The 24,982-nt window shown below is 43.6% G+C and overlaps 1 protein-coding gene across 2 annotated transcripts; it reads left to right on the top strand.

Annotated features, from left to right (window-relative positions):
- LOC129839269 (REST corepressor 3-like) lies at positions 1-24,899 on the top strand. Of its 2 annotated transcripts, XM_055906582.1 has the most exons (12): positions 1-402; positions 516-572; positions 979-1,056; positions 1,157-1,209; positions 1,619-1,780; positions 2,085-2,209; positions 2,295-2,373; positions 11,805-12,026; positions 17,323-17,400; positions 18,969-19,026; positions 19,130-19,374; positions 24,431-24,899. In XM_055906582.1, exons 1-12 carry the CDS (start codon positions 279-281, stop codon positions 24,800-24,802), a joined length of 1,653 nt encoding a protein of 550 aa, XP_055762557.1. In that variant the 5' UTR covers positions 1-278; the 3' UTR covers positions 24,803-24,899. The 2 variants fall into 2 exon arrangements, with proteins under 2 accessions (XP_055762557.1, XP_055762564.1); XM_055906589.1 differs by lacking the exon at positions 1,157-1,209 and having other exon boundaries at positions 366-402.
- The last annotated feature ends 83 nt before the right edge of the window (positions 24,900-24,982 follow it).

The following is a 24,982-nucleotide window of genomic DNA, read 5'->3' as shown; positions in this document are numbered from 1 at the left end:
TCTGAATATTCAGTTGCTGCATGTCTGAACAGATACAAGCCGCGAATTACACTAAAAACAACTAATATCAGACTCTGGAACAGGCTTGAAAAAATATTGTTGTATATATCTGCGTTAAACCGTAATATACAAAACAATGTGGAGTAATACTGGACTGTGGCACAGTGTCACAGCTGCGTAGCTGTGGGAGTTATTGAAAAAGACAGTCTGTGAAAAAATATACATTGCATGTTTTTTTTAGGTATTCTCCTAAGGAGAACGCACAAAGATACCTAAAAATGCCTGGAATGATGGATAAAGGGTCGGAGTATCTAGGAAAGGGACGCTCAAACGGAACAAAAAACCCTTCAAATGCATCGAATGGACATTTTTCTGATGAGAGTGGTAGTGACGACGAGCACGGTATAGCCTCGAACACCCCGTTTGCATGTCACACTGTACATGTCTTATTTTGAACGCGAAACACAGAAAAAAATGGTCTATTAATGTGCTATACACATTTTTCCTTATTGCAGATGTCGGAATGCGTGTGGGATCCGATTATCAAGCCAATATACCCGAATTTGATCATGGTAAGGTTATGCTTGATCTACCTGACTGTATTCTGGTGGTAGCCTCGGTATAGGTTATGACAGTATATTTACAATCATCTTCTTACTTTACAACCCATCTTATATTTCAGAATTCAGCCAGATGTGTAGAGAATTATGGGCCCATTGACATATGTTTGGTTTATAGAAGCGTTTTGAAACACATTACTATTCCGAGGCTATACTTGCCCACCGTAGGCTACTATTGGTTTCCTTCAACTGAATTGGCTTTTTGTTGCTATCTAAACAATATTTTAACAACAATAAAGCAGAATCTTTAGTCCTGCATGTATTGCTTTAATTAGGCAGTTAAAATGACATTAAATATCACTATATGAAAATGATGTGTTTTTTTGTGTTAAATGAAGTATTATATATTTTTCTGTAGGTTCTACCAAGTACAGTGATAAAGATAGTGGGGGAATGTTGGTGTGGTCTCCATATCACACCATTGTCGACCCAAAATGTAAGTCCGTTTGGTTTTCACAAGCATCTTAGTTCTAAAGACAACCAAAAGTTGATTTTACTAAAATATTTACAATTTAAACTATGATTTTTCCCCACAGTGGATGAATATATTGCCATTGCAAAAGAGAAGCATGGATATAATGTTGAGCAGGTATGTCTGCTTTTTAGGATTATTAGACAAGTACATAGGGCCACATTTACTACGTTTCTTCACCAATGCAGAGAATCCACCTTATTTTTTCAAAATCATATGAAAAACTTTCAACAGAATTTCCAACCCTACTGAGGCATATTCCCAATTTTAACATTCGTATTACATTTTCCAAACCCCCGGACAGGCATAACATTTACACCGGTGTGAAAGCTCAGTAAATTTGACCCACAATGTATTAATAAACTACCACGACACACTTAAAAATAACATATTCAAATGTTATTAAGAGGAATACCTACTCTATATATTCTAGTTCTGTTGCTTAAGCATTTCTGGCTCAGTGAAGCCCCATAGACCTGCCTGGTGTCCATTCTCAGTGGGTTCCACTTGTTGCTGTCCCCCACAGGCATTGGGCATGCTGTTCTGGCACAAGCACAACATTGAGAAGTCCCTGGCAGACCTTCCCAACTTCACCCCCTTCCCCGACGAGTGGACCGTGGAGGATAAGGTGCTGTTCGAACAAGCCTTCAGCTTCCACGGAAAAAGCTTCCACAGGATTCAACAAATGGTAACATACTTATATTAATATACAGTAGCTTTTATCTTTTACTTGAATGTGTGTCTGTATACTGTACATACAAACATACACAAGCAGTCTGGATGAATATTGCAGTTGACTTTAAGGTAATTTACGCTTTAGCCAACATCCTCATTCATCTTGAATGCGATCTCTGCAAACGTTGGGGTGATTGCCTTTAAAAGGCGCATTGTCGACAGTGCAGTGCGCTTGTCGAACAATGCGCCTTTGATTGAATCGCGGCTTTAATGTAAGTATAAACGGTCGATTGGCACCATTTTCTCATCTGTTGTAGTTACCAGACAAATCCATATCCAGCCTTGTGAAGTATTACTACTCCTGGAAGAAGACCCGGTCCAGAACCAGCCTGATGGACCGCCAGGCCAGAAAGCTGGCAAACCGAAATGCCCAAGATGAAAGGTAAAGACTTGTAGCTCGCCTTACTACTGTCTGTGAAATTCCAAGTGGTCGGAGTCCAAGAATTATTGGCTTTTCTTGACATTAGTGATGAAGAAATGGAGGAGGCCAACCCCATCGAAGCAAACGATAGTGATTATGACCCCACCAAGGAGACGAAAAAAGAGGTACGTTATCTAAACTTTAGAATTTAAATTGATGGAATGGCAGTTGGGATATATCAAAAAGTAATAGCGGATATGCTTTTAATCAGTGACCAGCATTCACTTACAATGAGTAGTAGAGTAGACAGACGCCAAAGAAAATAGTGAAATAAAATGCAAGGTGTTATGATGTGAGGGGAAGGTTCGTGTTACAACAAAAAGTAGACAAACACACTATCCAGGATACACTTCCACCCTCCATCCTCCAGGGGGCAGCAGAAACCTTGTCCAGATGTTGAGCCTGCTTGATAAGCACATCAGGTGCTGAAAATTAGGGTGATCATTAGTCAGTGTCCCAGCTTGAAAGCTGTGTGGCTGCTAGTTGGTTTGGTGGCCATTAGGCCTTTCGTTTAGTTTAAATAATTAGTTTAGTCATGCTAGTTTGTGGTTTCCTTTTTGTATTCATTTATATTCGTCACCATCTGGACAAATACAAATGCACACATTCAGGCTACAGACCATGTAACTAGGCCTAGGACCACTAGATAAAGCAGGTGTAACAATATCCGTAGGCTAGTTACTGGGTTAGTAACAAAGGTCATACTTAAAAGGTACAGTAAGCGATGTATAAAGTAAACTGCAACATAGGGTGTCGATTTCGGCAACAACTAAGAGAGATTGAAGCACAAGGCTAAACTTGTACATAGTTTTGGTTCCAACGCTATCACGTTGTAGCAGTGGGAAGCGCACCCATGTACTAGAGTCCTGCATCGGGTTGGATATCAAATCAAACTTTGTCACATACACCGAATACAACAAGTGCAGACCTTACCGTGAAATGCTTACTTACAAGCCCTGAACCAACAGTGCAGTTCAAGAAGAGTTAAGAAAATATCTACCAAATAAACTAAAGTAAAAAATAATAAAAAGTAACATAATAACATAACAATAACGAGCCTATATACAGGGGATATCGGTACCCGAGTCAGTGTGCGGGGGTACAGGTTAGAGGTAATTTGTACATGTAGGTAGGGTTGAAGTGACTATGCATAGATAATAAACAGCGAGTAGCAGCAGTGTACAAAACAAATGGGGGGGGTCAATGTAACAGCCCGGTGGCCATTTGATTAATTGTTCAGAAGTCTTATGGCATGGGGGTAGAAACTGTTAAGGAGCCTTTTGGTCCTAGTCTTCATGCTCCGGTACTGCTTGCCGTGCGAGAACAAAGAAAACAGTCTATGACTTGGGTGACTGGAATCTCTGATCATTTTATGGGTTTCCTCTGACGCCGCCTATTATATAGGTCCTGGATTGCAGGAAGCTTGGCCCCAGTGATGTACTAGGCCTTACACACTACCTTCTGTAGCGCCTTATGGTCAGATGCCGAGCAGCTGCCATACCAGGCGGTGATGCAACCAGTCAGGATGCTCACGGTGGTGCAGCTGTAGAACTTTTTGAGGATCTGGGGACCCATGCCTAATCTTTTCAGTCTCCTGAGGGGGAAAAGGTTTTGTCGTGCCCTCTTCATGACTGTCTTGGTGTGTTTGGACCATGATAGTTCATTGGTGATGTGGACAAAAAGGGACTTGGAACTCTCGACCTGCTCCATTACAGCCCAGTTGATGTTAATGGGGCCTGTTCAGCCCGCCTTTTCCTGTAGTCCACGATCAGCTCCTTTGTCTTGCTCACATTGAGGGAGAGGTTGTTGTCCTGGCACCACACTTCCAGTTCTCTGACCTCCTCCCTATAGGCTGTCTCATCATTGTTGGTGATCAGGCCTACCACTGTTGTGTCGTCAGCAAACTTAATGATGGAGCTGGAGTCGTGTTTGGCCACAGATTCGTGGGTGAACAGGGAGTACAGGAGGGGACTAAGAACACACCCCTGAGGGGCCCCAGTGTTAAGAATCAGTGTGGAAAACGTGTTGTTGCCTACCCTTACCACCTGGGGGCGGCTCGTCAGGAAGTCCATGATCCAGTTGCAGAGGGAAGTGTTTAGTCCCAGGGTCCCAAAGCTAGTGATGAGCTTCGTGGGCACTATGGTGTTGAACGCTGAGCTGTAGTCGATGAACAGCATTCTCACATAGGTGTTCCTTTTGTCCAGGTGGGAAGGGGCAGTGTGGCGTGCGATTGAGATTGCGTCATCTGTGGATCTGTTGGGGTGTTATGCGAATTGGAGTGGGTCTAGGGTATCCGGGAGGAGGCTGTTGATGTGAGCCATGACCAGCCTTTCAAAGCACTTCATGGCTACCGACGTGAGTGCTACGGGGCTGTAATCATTTAGGCAGGTTACCTTCGCTTCCTTGGGCACAGGGACTATGGTGGTCTGCTTGAAATATGTAGATAATACAGACTCAGTCAGGGAGAGGTTGAAAATGTCAGTGAAGACACTTGACAGCTGGTCCTCGCATGCTTTGAGTACAGTCATGGCCAAAAGTTTTGAAAATGACACAAATATTCAATTCCACAAAGTTTGCTGCTTCAGTGTCTTTAGACATTTTTGTCAGATGTTACTATGGAATAATGAAGTACACTGCTCAAAAAAATAAAGGGAACACTTAAACAACACAATGTAACTCCAAGTCAATCACACTTCTGTGAAATCAAACTGTCCACTTAGGAAGCAACACTGATTGACAATACATTTCACATGCTGTTGTGCAAATGGAATAGACAAAAGGTGGAAATTATAGGCAATTAGCAAGACACCCCCCAAAACAGGAGTGATTCTGCAGGTGGTGACCACAGACCACTTCTCACTTCCTATGCTTCCTGGCTGATGTTTTGGTCACTTTTGAATGCTGGCGGTGCTCTCACTCTAGTGGTAGCATGAGACGGAGTCTACAACCCACACAAGTGGCTCAGGTAGTGCAGTTCATCCAGGATGGCACATCAATGCGAACTGTGGCAAAAAGGTTTGCTGTGTCTGTCAGCGTAGTGTCCAGAGCATGCAGGCGCTACCAGGAGACAGGCCAGTACATCAGGAGACGTGGAGGAGGCCGTAGGAGGGCAACAACCCAGCAGCAGGACCGGTACCTCCGCCTTAGTGCAAGGAGGTGCACTGCCAGAGCCCTGCAAAATGACCTCCAGCAGGCCACAAATGTGCATGTGTCTGCTCAAACGGTCAGAAACAGACTCCATGAGGGTGGTATAAGGGCCCGACGTCCACAGGTGGGGGTTGTGCTTACAGCCCAACACCGTGCAGAGCGTTTGGCATTTGCCAGAGAACACCAAGATTGGCAAATTCGCCACTGGCGCCCTGTGCTCTTCACAGATGAAAGCAGGTTTACACTGAGCACATGAGCACATGTGACAGACGTGACAGAGTCTGGAGACGACGTGGAGAACGTTCTGCTGCCTGCAACATCCTCCAGCATGACCGGTTTGGCGATGGGTCAGTCATGGTGGGGTGGCATTTCTTTGTGGGGCCGCACAGCCCTCCATGTGCTCTCCAGAGGTAGCCTGACTGCCATTAGGTACCGAGATGAGATCCTCAGACCCCTTGTGAGACCATATGCTGACACATGCACATTTGTGGCCTGCTGGAGGTCATTTTGCAGGGCTCTGGCAGTGCACCTCCTTGCACTAAGGCGGTGGTACCGGTCCTGCTGCTGGGTTGTTGCCCTCCTATGGCCTCCTCCACGTCTCCTGATGTACTGGCCTGTCTCCTGGTAGCACCTGCATGCTCTGGACACTACGCTGCCAGACACAGCAAACCTTTTTGCCACAGTTCGCATTGATGTGCCATCCTGGATGAACTGCACTACCTGAGCCACTTGTGTGGGTTGTAGACTCCGTCTCATGCTACCACTAGAGTGAGAGCACCGCCAGCATTCAAAAGTGACCAAAACATCAGCCAGGAAGCATAGGAACTGAGAAGTGGTCTGTGGTCACCACCTGCAGAATCACTCCTGTTTTGGGTGGTGTCTTGCTAATTGCCTATAATTTCCACCTTTTGTCTATTCCATTTGCACGACAGCATGTGAAATGTATTGTCAATCAGTGTTGCTTCCTAAGTGGACAGTTTGATTTCACAGAAGTGTGATTGACTTGGAGTTACATTGTGTTGTTTAAGTGTTCCCTTTATTTTTTTGAGCAGTGTATAATTACATCATAAGTGTCAAAGGTTTTTATTGACAATTACATGAAGTTGATGCAAAGAATCAATATTTGCAGTGTTGACCCTTCTTTTTCAAGACCTCTGCAATCCGCCCTGGCATGCTGTCAATTAACTTCTGGGCCACATCCTGACTGATGGCAACCGATTCTTGCATAATCAATGCTTGGAGTTTGTCCAAGGTTACAGGTTTTTGTTTGTCCACCCACCTCTTGAGGATTGACCACAAGTTCTCAATGGGATTAAGGTCTTGGGATTTTCTGGCCATGGACCCAAATATCGATGTTTTGTTCCCCAAGCCACTTAGTTATCACTTTTGCCTTATGACAAGGTGCTTCATCATGCTGGAAAAGGCATTGTTCGTCACCAAACTGTTCCTGGATAGTTGGGAGAAGTTGCTCTCGGAGGATGTGTTGGTACCATTCTTTATTCATGGCTGTGTTCTTAGGCAAAGTGTGAGTGTGAGTGAGCCCACTCCCTTGGCTGAGAAGCAACCCATCATATGAATGGTCTCAGGATGCTTTACTGTTGGCATGACACAGGACTGATGGTAACACTCACCTTGTCTTCTCCGGACAATCTTTTTTCCGGGTGCCCCAAACATTCGGAAAGGGGATTCATCAGAGAAAATGACTTTACCCCAGTCCTCAGCAGTCCAATCCTTGTACCTTTTGCAGAATATCAGTCTGTCCCTGATGTTTTTCCTGGAGAGAAGTGGCTTCTTTGCTGCCTTTCTTGACAACAGGCCATCCTCCAAAAGTCTTCGCCTCACTGTGCGTGCAGATGCACTCACACCTGCCTGCTGCCATTCCTGAGCAAGCTCTGTACTGGTGGTGAATCAACTTTAACTTTAAGAGACAATCCTGGCGCTTGCTGGACTTTCTTGGGCGCCCTGAAGCCTTCTTCACAACAATTGAACCGCTCTCCTTGAAGTTCTTGATGATCCGATAAATGGTTGATTTAGGTGCAATCTTACTGGCAGCAATATCCTTGCCTGTGAAGCCCTTTTTGGGCAAAGCAATGATGACGGCAAGTGTTTCCTTGCAGGTAACCATGGTTGACAGAGGAAGATCAATGATTCCAAGCACCACCCTCCTTTTGTAGCTTCCAGTCTGTTATTCGAACTCAATCAGCATGACAGAGTGATCTCCAGCCTTGTCCCCGTCAACACTCACACCTGTGTTAAAGACAGAATCACTGACATGATGTCAGCTCGTTCATTTGCAGGGCTGCAGGGCTGAAATGCAGTGGAAATGTGTTTGGGGGATTCAGTTAATTTGCATGGTAAAGAAGGACTTTGCAATTAATTGCAATTCATCTGATGACTCTTCATAACATTCTGGACTATATGCAAATTGACATCATACAAACTGAGGCAGCAGACTTTGTGAAAGTTAATATTTGTGTCATTCTCAAAACTTTTGGCCACGACTGTATCCATCTGGCCCCACGGCTTTGTGAACGTTGACCTGTTTAAAGGTATTGCTCACATCGGCTACTGAGAGCATTTCACAGTCATCCAGAACAGCTGGTGCTCTCGTTCATGCTTCAGTGTTGCTTGCCTCGAAGCGAGCATAAAAGGCATTTAGCTCGTCTGGTAGGCTTACGTCACTGGGAAGCTTGCGTCTGGGTTTCCCTTTGTCGTTCGTAATAGTTTTCAAGCCCTGCCACATCCGACGAGCGTCAGAACTGGTGTAGTAGGATTCAATCTTAATCCTGTATTGACGCTTTGCTTGTTTGATGGTTCATCTGAGTTCATAACGGGATTTCTTATAGGCATCCGGATTAGTGTCCCACTCCTTGAAAGCTGCAGCTCTAGCCTTTAGCTCGATGTGGATGTTGCCTGTAATCCATGGCTTCTGGTTGGGATATGTACGTACGGTCACCGTGGGGACGACATCGTCAATGCACTTTTTGATGAAGCCGATGACTGAGGTGGTATACTCGATGCCATTGGATGAATCCCAGAACATATTCCAGTCTGTGCTAGCAAAACAGTCCTGTAGCGTAGCATCTGCGTCATCTGACCACTTCCGTCTTGAGCGAGCCACTGGTACTTCCTGCTTTAATCTTTGCTTGTAAGCAGGAATCAGGAGGACAGAATTATGGTCAGATTTGCCAAATGGAGGGCGGGGGAGAGCTTTTTACGCATCTCTGTGTGTGGAGTAAAAGTGGTCTAGAGTTTTTTTTCCTCTTTTCCTGTGGTTGCACATGTGACATGTGACCCACTGTTGATAACAAAACAATCAGCTGGCAGGTGTAATACAAAGTCTTTCAACCCGTGGGTCGGATCGCAGTTCAGAACAATTATATTGCAGGTCAAACGTCTTATTTCAAGATTTCTTTTACAAACCTAGGAGCTTGTTGAATTGTTGCGAATTCCATTATGTGAGCAGTGAGCCAGACAGCCTAGGGTAGCAGCAACACAGCAAGTGTGGAGCAGGGAACTGTCCGTTATTCGTGTGGTGTTGAAACGTTCCTAATTTGTTCACATGCAGAGCTTACATTTCCTTCCGCCACGCAACAATACGTTGCCACGTTTATTTCCCCTGAGTCCTAGCTCACATAAAAATGGCTAACGTAACAGGAGAAATGGAAAGGACACTGACTGATGATCACCCTAATTGTCAGCACCTGATGTGCTTATCAAGCAGGCTCAACATCTGGACAAGGTTTCTGCTGCCCCCTGGAGGATGGAGGGTGGAAGTGTATCCTGGATAGTGTGTTTGTCTCCTTTATGTTGTAACGCGAACCTTCCACTGACATCATAACACCTTGCATTTTATTTCACTATTTTCTTTGGTGTCTGTCTACTCTACTACTCATTGTAAGTGAATGCTGGTCACTGATTAAAAGCATATCCGCTATTACTTTTTGATATATCCCAACTGCCATTCCATCAGTTGGAAAGAAAGGTTATGATTTGGGATTACACCATCGTGGAAACAGGTGCTCCGTGAATAAAATCCGGTTTGGAAGGATTTTGTAGTCATTGTGGACAAGGAGGACAACAACCCAGTAGATGGATACACAGCCTGCAAAAGTACAAGCAAGTGTTTGTTCATGATAATTCAGTTATTTATCAATGAATTATTACATTAATTCAGGCTTTTGTTCATTTAGACCATACGCAAGCTACATAAAATCTAAACCTACTAAATAAATGTCGCCTATTTTTGCAGCCTGTAGCTTATTTGATTCTGGGAATTGTTTGTTTCAATTAAACTATTTGATTATCTAAACAATATTGAATGTAAAGGTATTGTTTTTTATGTTGCCTATAGGCTTTAACTTCTTACGGCTGAGATCGGCTGAGATCCCGTTAACGGGATCGACTTGACAACAGCCAGTGAAAGTGCAGGGCGCCAAATTCAAACAACAGAAATCTCATAATTAAAATTCCTCAAACATACAAGTATTTCACACAATTTTAAAGATAAATTTGTTATTAATCCCACCACAGTGTCCGATTTCAAAAAGGCTTTACGACGAAAGCACACCATCTGATTATGTTAGGTCAGTACCTAGTCACAGAAAAACAGCCATTTTTCCAGCCAAAGAGAGGAGTCACAAAAAGCAGAAATAGAGATAAAAATTAATCACTAACCTTTGATGATCTTCATCAGATGACACTCATAGGACTTCATGTTACACAATACATGTATGTTTGGTTCGATAAAGTTCATATTTATATCCAAAAATCTTAGTTTACATTGGCGTGTTATGTTCAGTAATGTTTTGCCTCCAAAACATCCGGTGATTTTGCAGAGAGCCACATCAATTTACAGAAATACTCATCATAAATGTTGATGAAAATACAAGTGTTATGCATGTAACTTTTGATAAACTTCTCCTTAATGCAACCGCTGTGTCAGATTTCAAAAAAACTTTACGGAAAAAGCACACCATGCTATAATCTGAGTACAGCGCTCAGACACAAAAACAAGCCATACAGGTACCCGCCATGTTGTGTAGTCAACAGAAGTCAGAAATAGCATTATAAATCTTCACTTACCTTTGATCATCTTCATCAGAATGCACTCCCAGGAATCCCAGTTCCACAATAAATGTTTGTTTTGTTCGATAAAGTCCATAATTTATGTCTAAATACCTCCTTTTTGTTCGCACGTTTAGTTCAAAAATCGAAATTCACGACGCGCAGGCACACTTAGTCCAGACGGAAAGTCCAAAAATTCCATTACAGTTCGTAGAAACGTGTCAAACGATGTATAGAATCAATCTTTAGGATGTTTTTAACATACATTTTCAATAATGTTTCAACCGGAGAATTCCTTTGTCTTTAGAAAGGAGAAGGAACGCAGCTACCTCTCACGGGGGCGCGCCTGAGTGAGCTCATGGCACTCTGCCAGACACCTGGTTGAAACAGCTCTCATTCCCTCATCCTTCACAGTAGATGCCTGGAACAAGGTTCTAAAGACTGTTGACATCTAGTGGAAGCCTTAGAAAGTGCAATATGACCCCATAGACACTGTATATTCGATAGGCAATGACTTGAAAAACTACAAACCTCAGATTTCCCACTTCCTGGTTGGATTTTCTCTCAGGTTCTTGCCTGCCATATGAGTTCTGTTATACTCACAGATATCATTCAAACAGTTTTAGAAACTTCAGAGTGTTTTCTATCCAAATCTACTAATAATATGCATATCTGGGCCTTAGCTTCTGGGCCAGAGTAGCAGGCAGTTTACTCTAGGCACCTTATTCATCCAAGCTACTCAATACTGCCCCCAGCCATAAGAAGTTAATTAGGTAAGAAGGCTAATTAGAAGGCTTTTTTTCCAAAGCTATTTCAATTGTCAATGTGCGCTGCCTCGCATTATGAATATAAGATAAGCCGATCGTTCCTAATTCATGGCATGGTTTCCTTTTATCCAAATGTTGAATAGACATGCAGACAAATGATTTCATGCAGGGAAGGGAAAAAACGTAATACTCATTGATGTTATTTGGAGGGTCACAGATCAGCTCTTGGAACAATTCTATGCTGGTGGTTCGTGTTGCGGAGAAAATATCTGGTACTGTGAGAGCAAAGTCTTTCATTGCACTCGTCTGAATATCAGTGGTGCTGCTCGTGGCAACGTCATATCGCTGAGTCTGCTGTTCATGCTCCCAGGGGATTTTTCATGGTTGCCTGATGAAGACCTAAGGGTCCAAACGTATCAATATAATCACCTGGGAGCATGAACAGCAGTGTGCAGCGTTTCGTTTATATTATATCTCTTTAAACATGCTCCCAGGTGCCATATGTCTTAACAATGACACAATTGATGTTACTAACATTATGACAGCTAATAGAAAGTGTACCCGTGCCTATCCAGAGCCACACGGAGCCCCAGCCCCTGAGCTCCTCCAAGATTGGGCTCGGCCGACGGGAGCACCTGACGCTCATGCACCGGCACCACTCGCAGCGTTCCAAGTGCCGGCCGCCCAAGGGCATGTTCCTGACCCAGGAGGATGTGGTGGCAGTGTCGTGCAGCTCCAGCGCTGCCAACACCGTCCTTCGGCAGCTGGACATGGAGCTGGTGGGCCTCAAAAGACAGGTGAGCATTGGGGACACTGGTTTGTCTCAATGCAGGGCAACCTGGGTCCTCAAGGTACTTGAGATGAGGCTTTTTCACGGTACATTTTAGTCATTTAGCAGACGCTCTATCCAGAGCGATGTATAGGAGCAATTAAGGTCCTCTTAACCGCTAGGCTACCTTACGCCTTAGTGCTTAAGAATCGTTGGCTGTATCCTGAAAGTAAAAGATAAATACACAATATAAATATATATATATATATATATATATATATACACAAACACAGTACCAGTCAAAGGTTTGGACAGACCTACTCATTCAAGGGTTTTTCTTTATTTTTACTATTTCTACATTGTAGACTAATAGTGAAGACATCAACTATGAAAAAACACATATGGAATCATGTAGTAACAACTAAATAAAATATATTTGAGATTTGAGATTCTTCATAGTAGCCACACTTTGCCTTGATGACAGCTTTGCACACTATTGGCATTCTCTCAACCAGCTTCATGAGGAATGCTTTTTCAACAGTCTTGAAGGAGTTCCCACATATGCTGAGCACTTGTTGGCTGCTTTTCCTTCACACTGCGGTCCAACTCATCACAAACCATTTCAATTAGGTTGAGGTTGGTTGATTGTGGAGGCCATCTGATGCAGCACTCCATCACTCTCCTTGGTCAAATTGTCCTTACACAGCCTGTAGGTGTGTTTTGGGTCATTCTCCTGTTGAAAAACAAATGATAGTCTCACTAAGCGCAAACCAGATGGGATGGCGAATCACTGCAGAATGCTGTGGTAGCCATGCTGGTTAAGTGTGCCTTGAATTCTAAATAAATCACTGACAGTGTCACCAGCAAAGCACCCCAACACCATCACATTTCCTCTCCTCCATGCTTCACGTAGGAAACACACATGCAGAGATCATCTATTCACCTACTCTGCGTCCCAAAAATTTCAAATGTGTACTAACAAAGGACAGATATCCACCGGTATAATGACCATTGCTAATGTTTCTTGGCCCAAACAAGTCTCTTCTTGTTATTGTTGTCCTTCAGTAGTGGTTTCTTTGCAGAAATTTGATCATGAAGGCCTGATTCACACAATCTCCTCTGTTGATGTTGAGATGTGTCTGTTACTTGAACTGTGTGAAGCATTTATTTGGGCTACAATATTTGAGGCTGGTAACTCTAATGAACTTATCCTGCAGCATAGGTAACTCTGGGTCTTCCTTTCCTGTGGCGGTCCTCATGAGAGCCAGTTTCTTCATAGCGCTTGATGGTTTTGCGACTGCACTTAAAGAAAGTTCTTGAAATGTTCTGGATTGACTGACCATGTCTTTAAGTAATGATGGACTGTCGTTTCTCTTTGCTTATTTGAGCTGTTCTTGCCATAATATGGACTTGGTCTTTTACCAAATAGAGCTATCTTCTGTGTACCACCCATACCTTGCCACAACACAACTGATAGGCTAAAACGCATTAAGAAGGAAAGAAAATCCACAAATTAACTTTTAACAAGGCACACCTGTTAATTGAAATGCATTCCAGGTTGGAAAAGCATTCCTCATGGAGATGGTTGAGAGAATGCCAAGAGTGTGCAAAGCTGTCATCAAGGCAAAGGGTCGCTACTTCGAAGAATCTCAAATATAAAATTTGTTTAACACTTTTTGTTTACTACATGATTCCAAATGTGTTATTTAATAGTTTATGTCTTCACTATTCTACAATGTAGAAAATAGTAAAAATAAAGAAACCCTTGAATGAGTAGGTGTGTCCAAACTTTTGACTGTTACTGTATTTATATACAAGAATGTGGACACCCCTTCAATTTAGTAGATTTGGCTATTTCAGCCAAACCTGTTGCTGACGGATGTATAAAATCAGCTATGCAATCTCCATAGGGAAACATTTACAGTAGAATGGCCTTACCGAAGAGCTCAGTAAATTTCAACGTGGTACCGTCATAGGATGCCACCTTTCCAACAAGTCAGTTTACCAAATTTCTGCCCTGCTAGAGCTGACCTGGTCAACTAAGTGTTATTGTGAAGTGGAAACATCTAGGAGCAACAACGACTCAGCCGCAAAATGGTAGGCCAAACAAGCTCACAGAATGTGACCACTGAAGCATGTAGCATGTAAAAAAGCCTAAGATCACCATGCGCAATGCCAAGCGTCGGCTGGAGTGGTGTAAAGCTCGCAGCCATTGGACTCTGGGGCAGTGGATATGTGTTCTCTGGAGTGATTAATCACGCTTCACCATCGAAGTCCGACGCACAAATCTGGGTTTGGCTTATTCTAGGAGCTACCTGCCCCAATGCATAGTGCCAAATAAAGTTTGGTGGAGGAATAATGATCTGGAGTTGTTTTTATGGTTCGGGCTCTAGGCCCCTTAGTTCCAGTGAAGGGAAATCTTAATTCTACAGCATACAATTACATTCTAGATGATTCTGTGCTTCCAACTTTGTAGAAACAGTTTGGAGAAGGCCCATTCCTGTTTCAGCATGACAACACCCCCCTGCACAAAGCGAGGTCCATACAGAAATGGTTTGTCAAGATCGGTGTGGAATAACTCTTTTTTTAAATTTAACTAGTCAAGTCAGTTAAGAACAAATTCTTATTTACAATGACAGCCTACATGGGCCTACATACCTACCACCCCAATTGACTGGCATGCAGAGCCCATCAAACATCTTTAGGATGAGTTGGAACACCGACTGCATGCCAGGCCTAATCGGCCAACATCAGTGCCCGACCTCATGCTCTTGTGGCTGAATGGAAGCAAATCCCCGCAGAAATGTTCCAACATCTAGTGGAAAGCCGTCCCAGACGAGTGGAGGCTGTTATGGCAGAAAAGGGGGACCAACTCCATATTGATTTTGGAATAAGATGTTCGCCGAGAATGTGTCCACATACTTTTGATTCATGTAGTGTATCAGCACTATTTAGTGCATTGTGTTCTAAGTATATATATGGTGCCTTTAAAAAGGATTCACACCCCTTGCCTTTTTCCATATTTTGTGTTATAAGGTGTGATTTCAAATGGATTTGTAATTTTTTTGTCAATGATTCACACAAATACTCATGTCAAAGTGGAAGAATTTTTTATTTTTTAGTTAAATTCTAACAATCTTGAATACATGTATTCAACCCCCTGAGTCAATACATGTTAATCACCTTTGGCAGCGATTTAAAGCTGACTCTTTCTGGGTAAGTCCAAGAGCTTTGCACACCTACAGTAGATTGCACATTATTTTATTAATTCTTGCCATAAATTTAAGCAAATTTAAGTAAACTAACTACACCACTCAGGATCTTTCAATGTCATCTTGGTAAGCAACTCCAGTGTATATTTGGCCTTGTGTTTTAGGTTATTAACCTGCTGAAAGGTGAATTTGTCTCCCAGTGTCTATTGGAAAGTTGACTGAACCAGGTTTTCCTCTAGGATTTTGCATGTGCTTAGGTCTATTCTGTTTCTTTTTACCCCCCCCCCCCCCCAAAAGAAAAAGTATTTGCAGATGACAACCATACCCAAAACATGATGCAGCCACCACCATGGTTGAAAATATGAAGTGTGGCCTCCCAGGTGGCGCAGGGGTCTAAGGCACTGCATCGCAGTGCTAGCTGTGCCACCAGAGACTCTGGGTTCGAGCCCAGGCTCTGTTGCAGACGGCCGCAACCGGGAGAACCATCGGGCGGTGCACAATTGGCCTAGCGTCGTCCAGGTTAGGGAGGGTTTGGCCAGTCTCATTATGCACTAGTGACTCCTGTGGCAGGCCGGGTGCAGTGCACGCTGACCAGGTCACTAGGTGTATGGTGTTTCCTCTGACACATTGGTGCTTCTGGGTTGGATGTGCGCTGTGTTAAAAAGCAGTGCGGTTGGGTTGTGTCTCGACCTTTGCCTCTCCTGAGTCCGTACTGGAGTTGTAGCGATGAGACAAGACAGTAACTACTAACAATTGGATACCATGAAATTGGGGAGAAAAAGGGGGTGAAAATATGAAGTGTGGTACTCAGTGATGTGTTGGATTTGCCCCAAGCATAGTGCTTTCATATTCAGGACAAAGTTAATTTTCAATTTTTTTTGCTGTTTTACTTTAATGCCTATTGCAAACAATGTTTTGGAGAAAAAACAATTGTACAGGCTTCCTTCTCACTTAGGTTAGTATTGTGGAGTAACTACAATGTTGTTGATCCATCTTCAGTTTCCTCCTATCACAGCCATTTAAACAAACTGAGTTAGGAAGGACGCTTGCATCTTTGTAGTGACTGAGTGTATTAATACACCATCCAAAGTGTAATTAACAAACTTAACCATGCTCAAAGGGATATTCAACGTTTGCTTTTTATTTGTATTAATTTTATGTACCAATAGGTGACCTTCGCGAGGCATTGGATAACCTCTCTGGTCTTTGTGGTTGAATCTGTTGTTTGAAATTCACTGCTCGACTGAACGACTTCACAGATAATTGTATATGTGTGGGGTACTGTCGTGGAAATTCAGTACTGAGAGAGACTTGGTCATTTCTTCAAACAATCATCTTCATTTAATATCGATAAATTATTGCAATAATAAAACCGTCGACCCAACGGTCTTGACTGTTAGGGGGAGAGCCTCCCCTTTACAGACAATGCACAGTTTATATAGCGGATACCCAGAATGCTTGGTTCCAGCCCTCCCATATAGATTGTTAAGCCACTTTGGGTTCTTCCGCCTCTGGTGCTTTCTCCCAGATGCCAGGATAATTAGGAATAGGGAGGCCTTTAGCCTGAAAGAACTGAACATCTCTATCTCAGTGACACACACCACATCTTATCTATGGAATGCCAGCTGTAGGTTTTTACCTAGCCGTCACTTAATCAGTTGCCAGCCCCAGCTTCAAACAACTCCTCTCAGTTCACTACAGTATTAGTTAAGTAAATAATTGCGAAATATCCAACAAATCAGGTAAATATGTAATTTTTCTATCACAGTCCAGAGATGAGGTAGTCATTAAAAAAACATGTTAAACACTTATTGCACACAGGGATTCCGTGCAACTTATTACGTCACTTGTTAAGCACATTTTTACTCCTGAACTTATTTAGGCTTGCCATATAAGGGGTTGAATACTTGGACTCAAGACAGTTCAACTTATCATTTTATTAATCATTTGTAAACATTTCCAAAAAGATCATTCCGCTTTGACATTATGGGTTATTGTGTGTAGGCCAGTGACAAAGAAATCTCAATTTGAATCCATTTTAAATTCAGGCTGTAACACAACAGAATGTGGGATGTGAGCACTTTCTGAAGGCACTATGAATTTATCCCACAGGTTCAAAATGCAAAGCAACTGAACAGTGGTCTGAAACACAGGATGGAAGCGGGCATTGATGACTTCAGGCTGCCGGAGGTATGTGCCAAATGTTTAGATTTCAGTGAGAAAGGGACCTAGCAATGGGACATAAGTGGTCATAAGCTGTCATGACATTCACATCACTAAGACCTTGCAAATGAAGTGCTACCAAAGAGAGGAAGTCATTAGTTATGGATGTTTCTTTATTATGGTTGCTTATATGAAGTGAGTGACCCTGTTGACTTGACATGTATTGCCACTTAGCTTCTACACTGAACAAAAATATAAACGCAACATGTAAAGTGTTGGTCCCATGTTTCATGAGCTAAAATAAAAGTTCCCAGAAATTGTTCATACTCACGAAAAGCTTCTTTCTCTCAAATGGTGTGCACAAGTTTGTTTATATCCCTGTTAGTTAGCATTTCTCCTTTGCCAAGATAATCCATCCACCTGACAGGTGTGGCATATCAAGAAGCTTATTAAACATGATCATTACACAGGTGCACCTTGTGCTGGGGACAAAAGGTGCAGTTGTCACAAAACACTATGCCACAGGTGTCTCAAGTTTTGAGGGAGTGTGCAATTGGCATGCTGACTGCAGAAATGTCAACCAGAGCTGTTGCCAGGTAATTTAATGTTAATTGCTGTACCATAAGTGGCCTCCAACGTTGTTTTATAGAATTTGACAGTAAGTCCAAACAGCCTCAACCACGGACTTGTGTAACCACACCAGGCCAGGACCGCCACATCCGGCTTCTTCACCTGCGGAAATGTCTGAGACCAGCCACCCTGACAGCTGATGAAACTTGTCGTCCACACCAGGGTCTTGACCTGACTGCGGTTTGGCATCGTAACTGACTTCAGTGGGGAAATGCTCACCTTCGATTGCGGCTGGGACACTGAAGAAGTGTGCTCTTCACGGATGAATCCCAGTTTCAACTGTACCGGGCAGATGGCAGACAGCATATTTGGCGTCATGTGGGCGAGCTTTTTGCTGACGTCAACGTTGTGAACAGTACGCCATGGTGGGGGGGTTATGGTAAGGGCAGGCATAAGCTACGGACATTTTCATCTTATCTATGGCCATTTGAATGCATAGAGATACCGTGCAGAGATCCTGAGGCCCATTGTGTTGCCATTCATCCACCACTTATCACCTCATGTTTCAGAATAATGCACGCGAAGATGTCGCAAAGATTTGTAAACAATTCCTGGAAGCTGAAAACGTCCCAGTTCTTCCATGACCTGCATACTCACCAGACATGTCAACCATGACAGCGTGCTTCAGTTCCGCACAGCCATCGAAGAGGAGTGGGACAACATTCCACAGGCCACAATCAACAGTCTGATCAACTATATGCGGAGATGTCGCGCTGCATGAGGCAAATGGTGGTCACACCAGATACTGACTGGTTTTCTGATCCAAGCCCCTACTTTTTTTTTAAGGTATCTGAGACCAACAGATGTCTGTATTCCCAGTCATGTGAAATTCATAGATTAGGCCCTAATTAATTAATTAAAATGTCCTGATTTCCTTAGGAACTGTAACTCAGTAAAATCTTTGAAATTGTTACATTTATGTTTTTGTTCGGTGTATAATATCAGGTGTTCTTTGTCTGTTCTAGTGCAGCCAAAAAGTTAATGCTCGCTGGACAACAGATGAACAGCTTCTGGCAGTTCAAGGTAAACCTACGTTCTTTGTGGGTTTGTTACGGCTCATGTTCTTGTCCATGGCCCGCCAGTCTGTTTACCTGGTGCAATTTCAGAATATTTGTTGTTTCAACAGGTGTCCGGAAGTACGGGAAAGACTTCCAGGCCATTGCCGACGTTATCGGTAATAAGACGGTAGGGCAGGTAAAGAACTTCTTTGTGAACTACCGCCGCCGGTTTAACCTGGAGGAGGTGCTGCAGGAGTGGGAGGCGGAGCAGGGAACTGGCACCCCCAACGGTGACACTGCCACCTCTGGCGAGGAGGGGAAGAACAGCTCCAACACCCCTTCTGGGAAGAGTACGGACGAAGAGGAGGAGGAGGTGGTGGAGCGTTCCTTTATTCCCCCTAAAACCAAAAAAATTAACCTTCCCATAAACCCCTTCTGTGATTTCGTTATAGTTAGCTATGGGAGTTGGCCTCCCACAAGCCCCCTCTGCATGCAGGTTTTTACTCCAACAAATCTCTTAACACTGCAGTTTCATAAACATTCCTTCATAAAGGTGTCTTAACATTATAATTATTGCAATGTTAGTTGCATCTGGACATTCCAACCCTGGGGGGGGGGAATGCAAAAAAAAAAACTACATTTCCAGTACGCATGTGTATGATACACACAATTTATTATTCTACAAATTTACCGTTGACTTGATAACTTGAAGAAATATCTGAATGTGGTTGATGTCAACGAATGGTCTTTTACTTGCATGACGTGTAGCTTTAAGTATTATTTAACATATCATAAGCAGTTGTAGATGACCTTGCTATACAGTATTGAAAATAATGTAATACTAATATATTTTAAACGAATACACTACATGACCAAAAGTATGGACAACTACTCGTCGAACATCTCATTCCAAAATCATGGGCATTGATATGGAGTTAGTCCCCCCTTTGCTGCTATAACAGCCTCCACTTTTCTGGGAAGGCTTTCCACTAGATGTTGGAACATTGCTGCGGCGATTTGCTTCCATTCAGTCAAAAGAGCATTAGTGAGGTCGTGCTCTGATGTTTGGCGATTAGGCCTGGCTCACAGTTGGCGTTCCAATTCATCCCAAAGGTGTTCGATGGGGATGAGGTCAGGGCTCTGTGCAGGCCAGTCAAGTTCTTCCACACCGATCTCGACAAACCATTTCTGTATGGACCTCGCTTTGTGCACGGGGACATTGTCATGCTGAAACCGGAAAGGGCCTTCCACAAACTGTTGCTACAAAGTTGGAAGCACCGAATCTTGTAGAATGTCATTGTATGCTGTAGCATTAAGATTTCCCTTCACTGGAACTAAGAGGCTTAGCCCGAACCATGAAAAACAGCCCCAGACCATTATTCCTCTTCCATGGCTGTGTGCTCGATTTTATACACCCGTCCGCAATGGTGTGGCTGAAATAGCCGAATCAACTAGTTTGAAGGGGTGTCCACATAGTTTTGTATAGATAGTGTATATGCCTTTATGGCTACGTTGTCAATTAGCTAAGTAGGAAACACAGTAGAACAGGTGCCAGGCCTATTTTCATAACCTGATATCCGTTATGACTGCTAATGACATTTGTTAAACTGATCTTAAATCTGGTATTCCAACATGTCATTCAATGTCAAGACCAGTCAAGTGGCTATCCCTCCTGGAGAGCTACTGTACTTTTTCCACATTTTGTTACATTACAGCCTTATTCTAAAATCAATTAAATTGTTTTTTTCCCCCCCTCAATCTACACACAATACCCCATAATGACAAATCAAAAACAGGTTTAGTAATGTTTGCTAATTTATTAAAAATAAAAAAACATCACATTTACATAAGTATTCAGACCCTTTACTCAGTACTTTGTTGAAGCACCTTTGGCAGCAATTACAGCCTTGAGTTTTCTTGGGTATGACGCTACAATCTTGGCACACCTGTATTTGGGGAGTTTCTCCCATTGTTCTCTGCAGATCCTCTCAAGCTCTGTCAGGTTGGATGGGGAGCGTTGCTGCTCAGCTATTTTCAGGTCTCTCCAGAGATGTTCGATCGGGTTCAAGTCCGGGCTCTGGCTGGGCCACTCAAGGACATCCAGAGACTTGTCCCGAAGCCACTCCTGCATTGTCTTGGCTGTGTGCTTGGGTCTTTGCCCTGTTGGAAGGTGAAACTTCACCCCAGTCTAAGGTCCTGAGCACTCCTGAGCAGGTTTTCATCAAGGATCTCGCGGTACTTTGCTCCGTTCATCTTTCCCTCGATCCTGACTAGTTTCAAATTTGTTGGTACTGGAAGGAATGATGCTGCCTGATACTGCCACCATGCTTCACCGTAGGCATGGTGCCAGGTTTCCTCCAGACGTGACACTTGGCATTCAGGCCAAAGAGTTTAATCTTGGTTTCATCAGACTAGAGAATCTCGTTTCTCATGGTCTGAGAGTCCTCTAGGTTCCTTTTTTGGCAAACTCCAAGGGGGCTGTTATGTGCCTTTTACTGAGGAGTGGCTTCTGTCTAGCAGCTCTACCATAAAGGCCTGATTTGTGAAGTGCTGCAGAGATGGCTGTACTTCTGGAAGGTTCTCCCATCTCCACAGAGGAACTCTGAAGCTCTGTCAGAGTGACCATCGGGTTCTTGGTCACCTCCCTGACCAAGGCCCTTCCCCCACGATTGCTCAGCTGGTGGCCAGCTCTAGGAAGAGTCTTGGTGGTTCCAAACATCTTCCATTTAAGAATGATGAGGCCACTGTGTTCTTGGGGACCTTCAATGCTGCAGAAATGTTTGTGTACCCTTCCCCAGAGCTGTGCCTAGACACAATAATGTCTCGGAGCTCTACGGACAATTCTTTCGACCTCATGGCTTGGTTTTTCCTCTGACTTGCACTGTCAACTGTAGGACCTTATATAGACAGGTGTGTGTGCATTTTCAAATCATGTCCAATCAGTTGCATTTACCACAGGTGGACTTCAATCAAGTTGAAAAAACATCTCAAGGATGATCAATGGAAACAGGATGCACCTGAGCTCAATCTCGATTCTCATAGCAAAGGGTCTGAATACTTATGTAAATGAAGTATTTCTGTTTTTAATACATTTGTAAAAAATTCTAGAGACCCGTTTTCGCTTTGTCATTATGGGTATTGTGCGTAGATAGATGGGGGGGGGGGGGGGGGAGTATTTAATCCATTTTAGAATAGGGCTGTAACGTAACACTTGAGCTGTGTTCAAATACCCATACTAACATACTGTATACTACATACTTAATGAGTATATACTACATACTATATACTATTCGTTGTTTAGTATACTGTAAACGAACAGTATGCTTTCAGTTGAGCTTAGTAGCTCTTCACCTGTCTACCTGAAGTTCATGCTTTTACTATGCAACCTCTTGCTAGCATAACAAATTACTAGTCAGACATTTTACTACTTTGGGTGTGTTCTTAAATTGAATCTGGAATGCCAGAGTGCGCTCGTAAATTCAGAGTGTTGTCAGATTGTCCGTTTTGTAAATTCAGTCGCTCTCAAAGCACACACTGGTCGCTCGGGCCGAGGAGTGGGGTTGATTTGAGTGTTCTGACCTTACAATGGTAGTCAAGCACCCAAGCTAACGTTGGCTATCTTGTAAATAAGAATTTGTTCTTAACTGACTTGCCTAGTTAAATTAAGTTTAAAATAAAACAATTGCTTGCTAGCTACTTCCAGACACAAATGAGACCACTCTGACCATTTTACTCAAATCAGATTGTATTTGTCACATGCGCCGAATACAACAGGTCTAGACCTTACCGTGAAATGCTTACTTACAAGTCCTTAACCAACAATGCTTTAAGAAATTAAGAATAAAATACAAATAAATGTTAAGTAAAAAATAGATTAGTAGAAAATAAAAGTAACATAATTTAAACAGAAGCAGTAAAATAACAAGCGAGGCTATACACAGGGGGTACCAGTACAGAGTCAATGTGCGGGGGCACCGGTTAGTTGAGGTAATATGTACATGTATGTAGAATTTTTAGGGCCTTCCTCTAACACCGCCTGACATAGAGGTCCTGGATGGCAGGAAGCTTGGCCCCAGTGATGTACTGGGCCGTACGCACTACCCTCTGTAGTGCCTTGCAGTCGTAGGCCGAGCAGTTGCCATACCAGGCGGCGATGCGACCAGTCAGGATGCTCTCGATGGTGCAGCTGTAGAACCTTTTGAGGATCTGAGGACCCATGTCAAATCTTTTCCGTCTCATGGGGGGGAATCAGCTTTGTCGTGCCCTCTTCACGACTGTCTCGGTGTGCTAGGACCATGATCATTTGTTGGTGATGTGGACACCAAGGAACTTGACGCTCTCAACCTGTTCCACTACAACCCCGTCGATGAGAATGGGGGCATGCTCGGTCATCCTTTTCCTGTAGTCCACAATCATCTCCTTTGTCTTGATCACGTTGAGGGATAGGTTGTTGTCCTGGCACCACACGACCAGGTCTCTGACCTCCTCCCTATTGGCTGTCTCATCGTTGTTGGTGATCAGGCCTACCACTGTTGTGTCATCGGCAAACTAGCATGTTATCCAGAGCGTTGGTGACTAGCTGTGCTGCTGGCAACAATTTAATTGCGCTTTTTTGCCGACGTTTACTGACACCGGCCATATTCAACGGGCGCTCGTAAATTCATTATTCTGCGCTCTGGTACACTGAGACGAGAGTGCTCTGAAATCGGATTAGATAGCCAGAGCGAATTTACGAAAGCACCCGAATGTCCAGCTAAGCATGACGGGAATAATCAAGTCAATATACGTTGGGTAGTTAATAGTTAGATAGCCTATAGTTAATATACTGGCAAGTTTAATGTATGAGTAGCCAACTAACATTAGGTAGCTACCTAACAACATACCCGTCGTACATACTGTTGTATGTAAGCTACGTGGTTCGTAAGGACAGCGTAGCTAACAAATTGTCAGCCAATATAAAGGGTAAGGTAACTTATTTGAAAAGTCATTACTTTATTACATAGCTCAACATTTTCTTATCATTTGTCATAATTAGTTAAAGCAGTGAATTTGTATCCGCTCTCGTTGTACTTCGACTGCATATTTTCTGCCATTTCCTTCAAATCTGGAAATGATGTGAAGCCACGCCCATTTCCTGAAGAATTGCATTATGGGCCCTAAAGTGCGGAAATAGTGTCCTCTTCATATTTTGGCGAATTTAGTACGACTTCCGGCAACTTTTGGCATACTAACTATACCCATACTATGACCAATAAGCATACTATATACTCAATTCACGTCACAAATAGTGCGGTTAGTATAAGTATTCGAACACAGCTAATGTGTAAAAAGTCAAGGGGTCTGAATACTTTCCGAATGCACTGTATGCTGTAATGTATTGCCCATCTGTGTTTTGGTCTGAAATCCCAACTCACTCCTCTCTCTTCCAGGGCCAGGTGACCCTCTCGTCAGGCCCTTCTCCCGCTGCCACTTCCTCTTCTACTTTCCAAACCCTGGTGACATCGTCGGCAACCTCGCTCAACCAGCCGCCCCCGCTCCTAAGGCCCTCCCTGCCGGCCACCCCGGCCCTCCACAGGCAGCCGCCCCCTCTCCAGCAGCAAGCCCGCTTCCTACAGCCCCGGCCCGCGCTCAACCAGCCCCCCCCACTCATCCGGCCCTCCAACCCCCCGCCCCCGCGCCTCAATCCCCGGCCGCTTGCCCCGACCTCAGCCCCCACCTCCACAGGGTGCCCAGGCTCCAGCCAGCCGCCCCCCACCCTGGTGGGCATCCCATCGGAGACGCCGTCCTCCTCGCTGCACTAAGTGTGTGCAATGGCGAAGGAAGAAAACGGAAAAGTCGGTGGTCGTTTTTTTTTTACTTGGTCGTTTGTTTCCTTGTATTTTTCTTGACAATGATCTGTTGTGTTCCTGAAAGTCGTCAATCGTTGGTTGTTTATGAGGAGATGATGTATATTAATGAGAAACGTAAAGCCGTTGTGAAGT

This window comes from Salvelinus fontinalis, chromosome 3 (genome assembly GCF_029448725.1).
Source record: "Salvelinus fontinalis isolate EN_2023a chromosome 3, ASM2944872v1, whole genome shotgun sequence".
In the NCBI taxonomy this organism is placed as follows: domain Eukaryota; kingdom Metazoa; phylum Chordata; class Actinopteri; order Salmoniformes; family Salmonidae; genus Salvelinus; species Salvelinus fontinalis.
Note: the sequence above shows the minus strand (reverse complement) of the source record. Positions and strands in the feature narration are given on the sequence as shown.

Coding starts and splice junctions, on each gene's coding strand:
- LOC129839269 (XM_055906582.1), top strand. CDS start 279: ATGCCTGGAATGATGGATAAAGGGTCGGAGTATCTAGGAAAGGGACGC. Junction 1,057..1,156: donor CACCATTGTCGACCCAAAAT/GTAAGTCCGTTT, acceptor TTTTCCCCACAG/TGGATGAATATATTGCCATT. Junction 1,210..1,618: donor ATGGATATAATGTTGAGCAG/GTATGTCTGCTT, acceptor TGTCCCCCACAG/GCATTGGGCATGCTGTTCTG.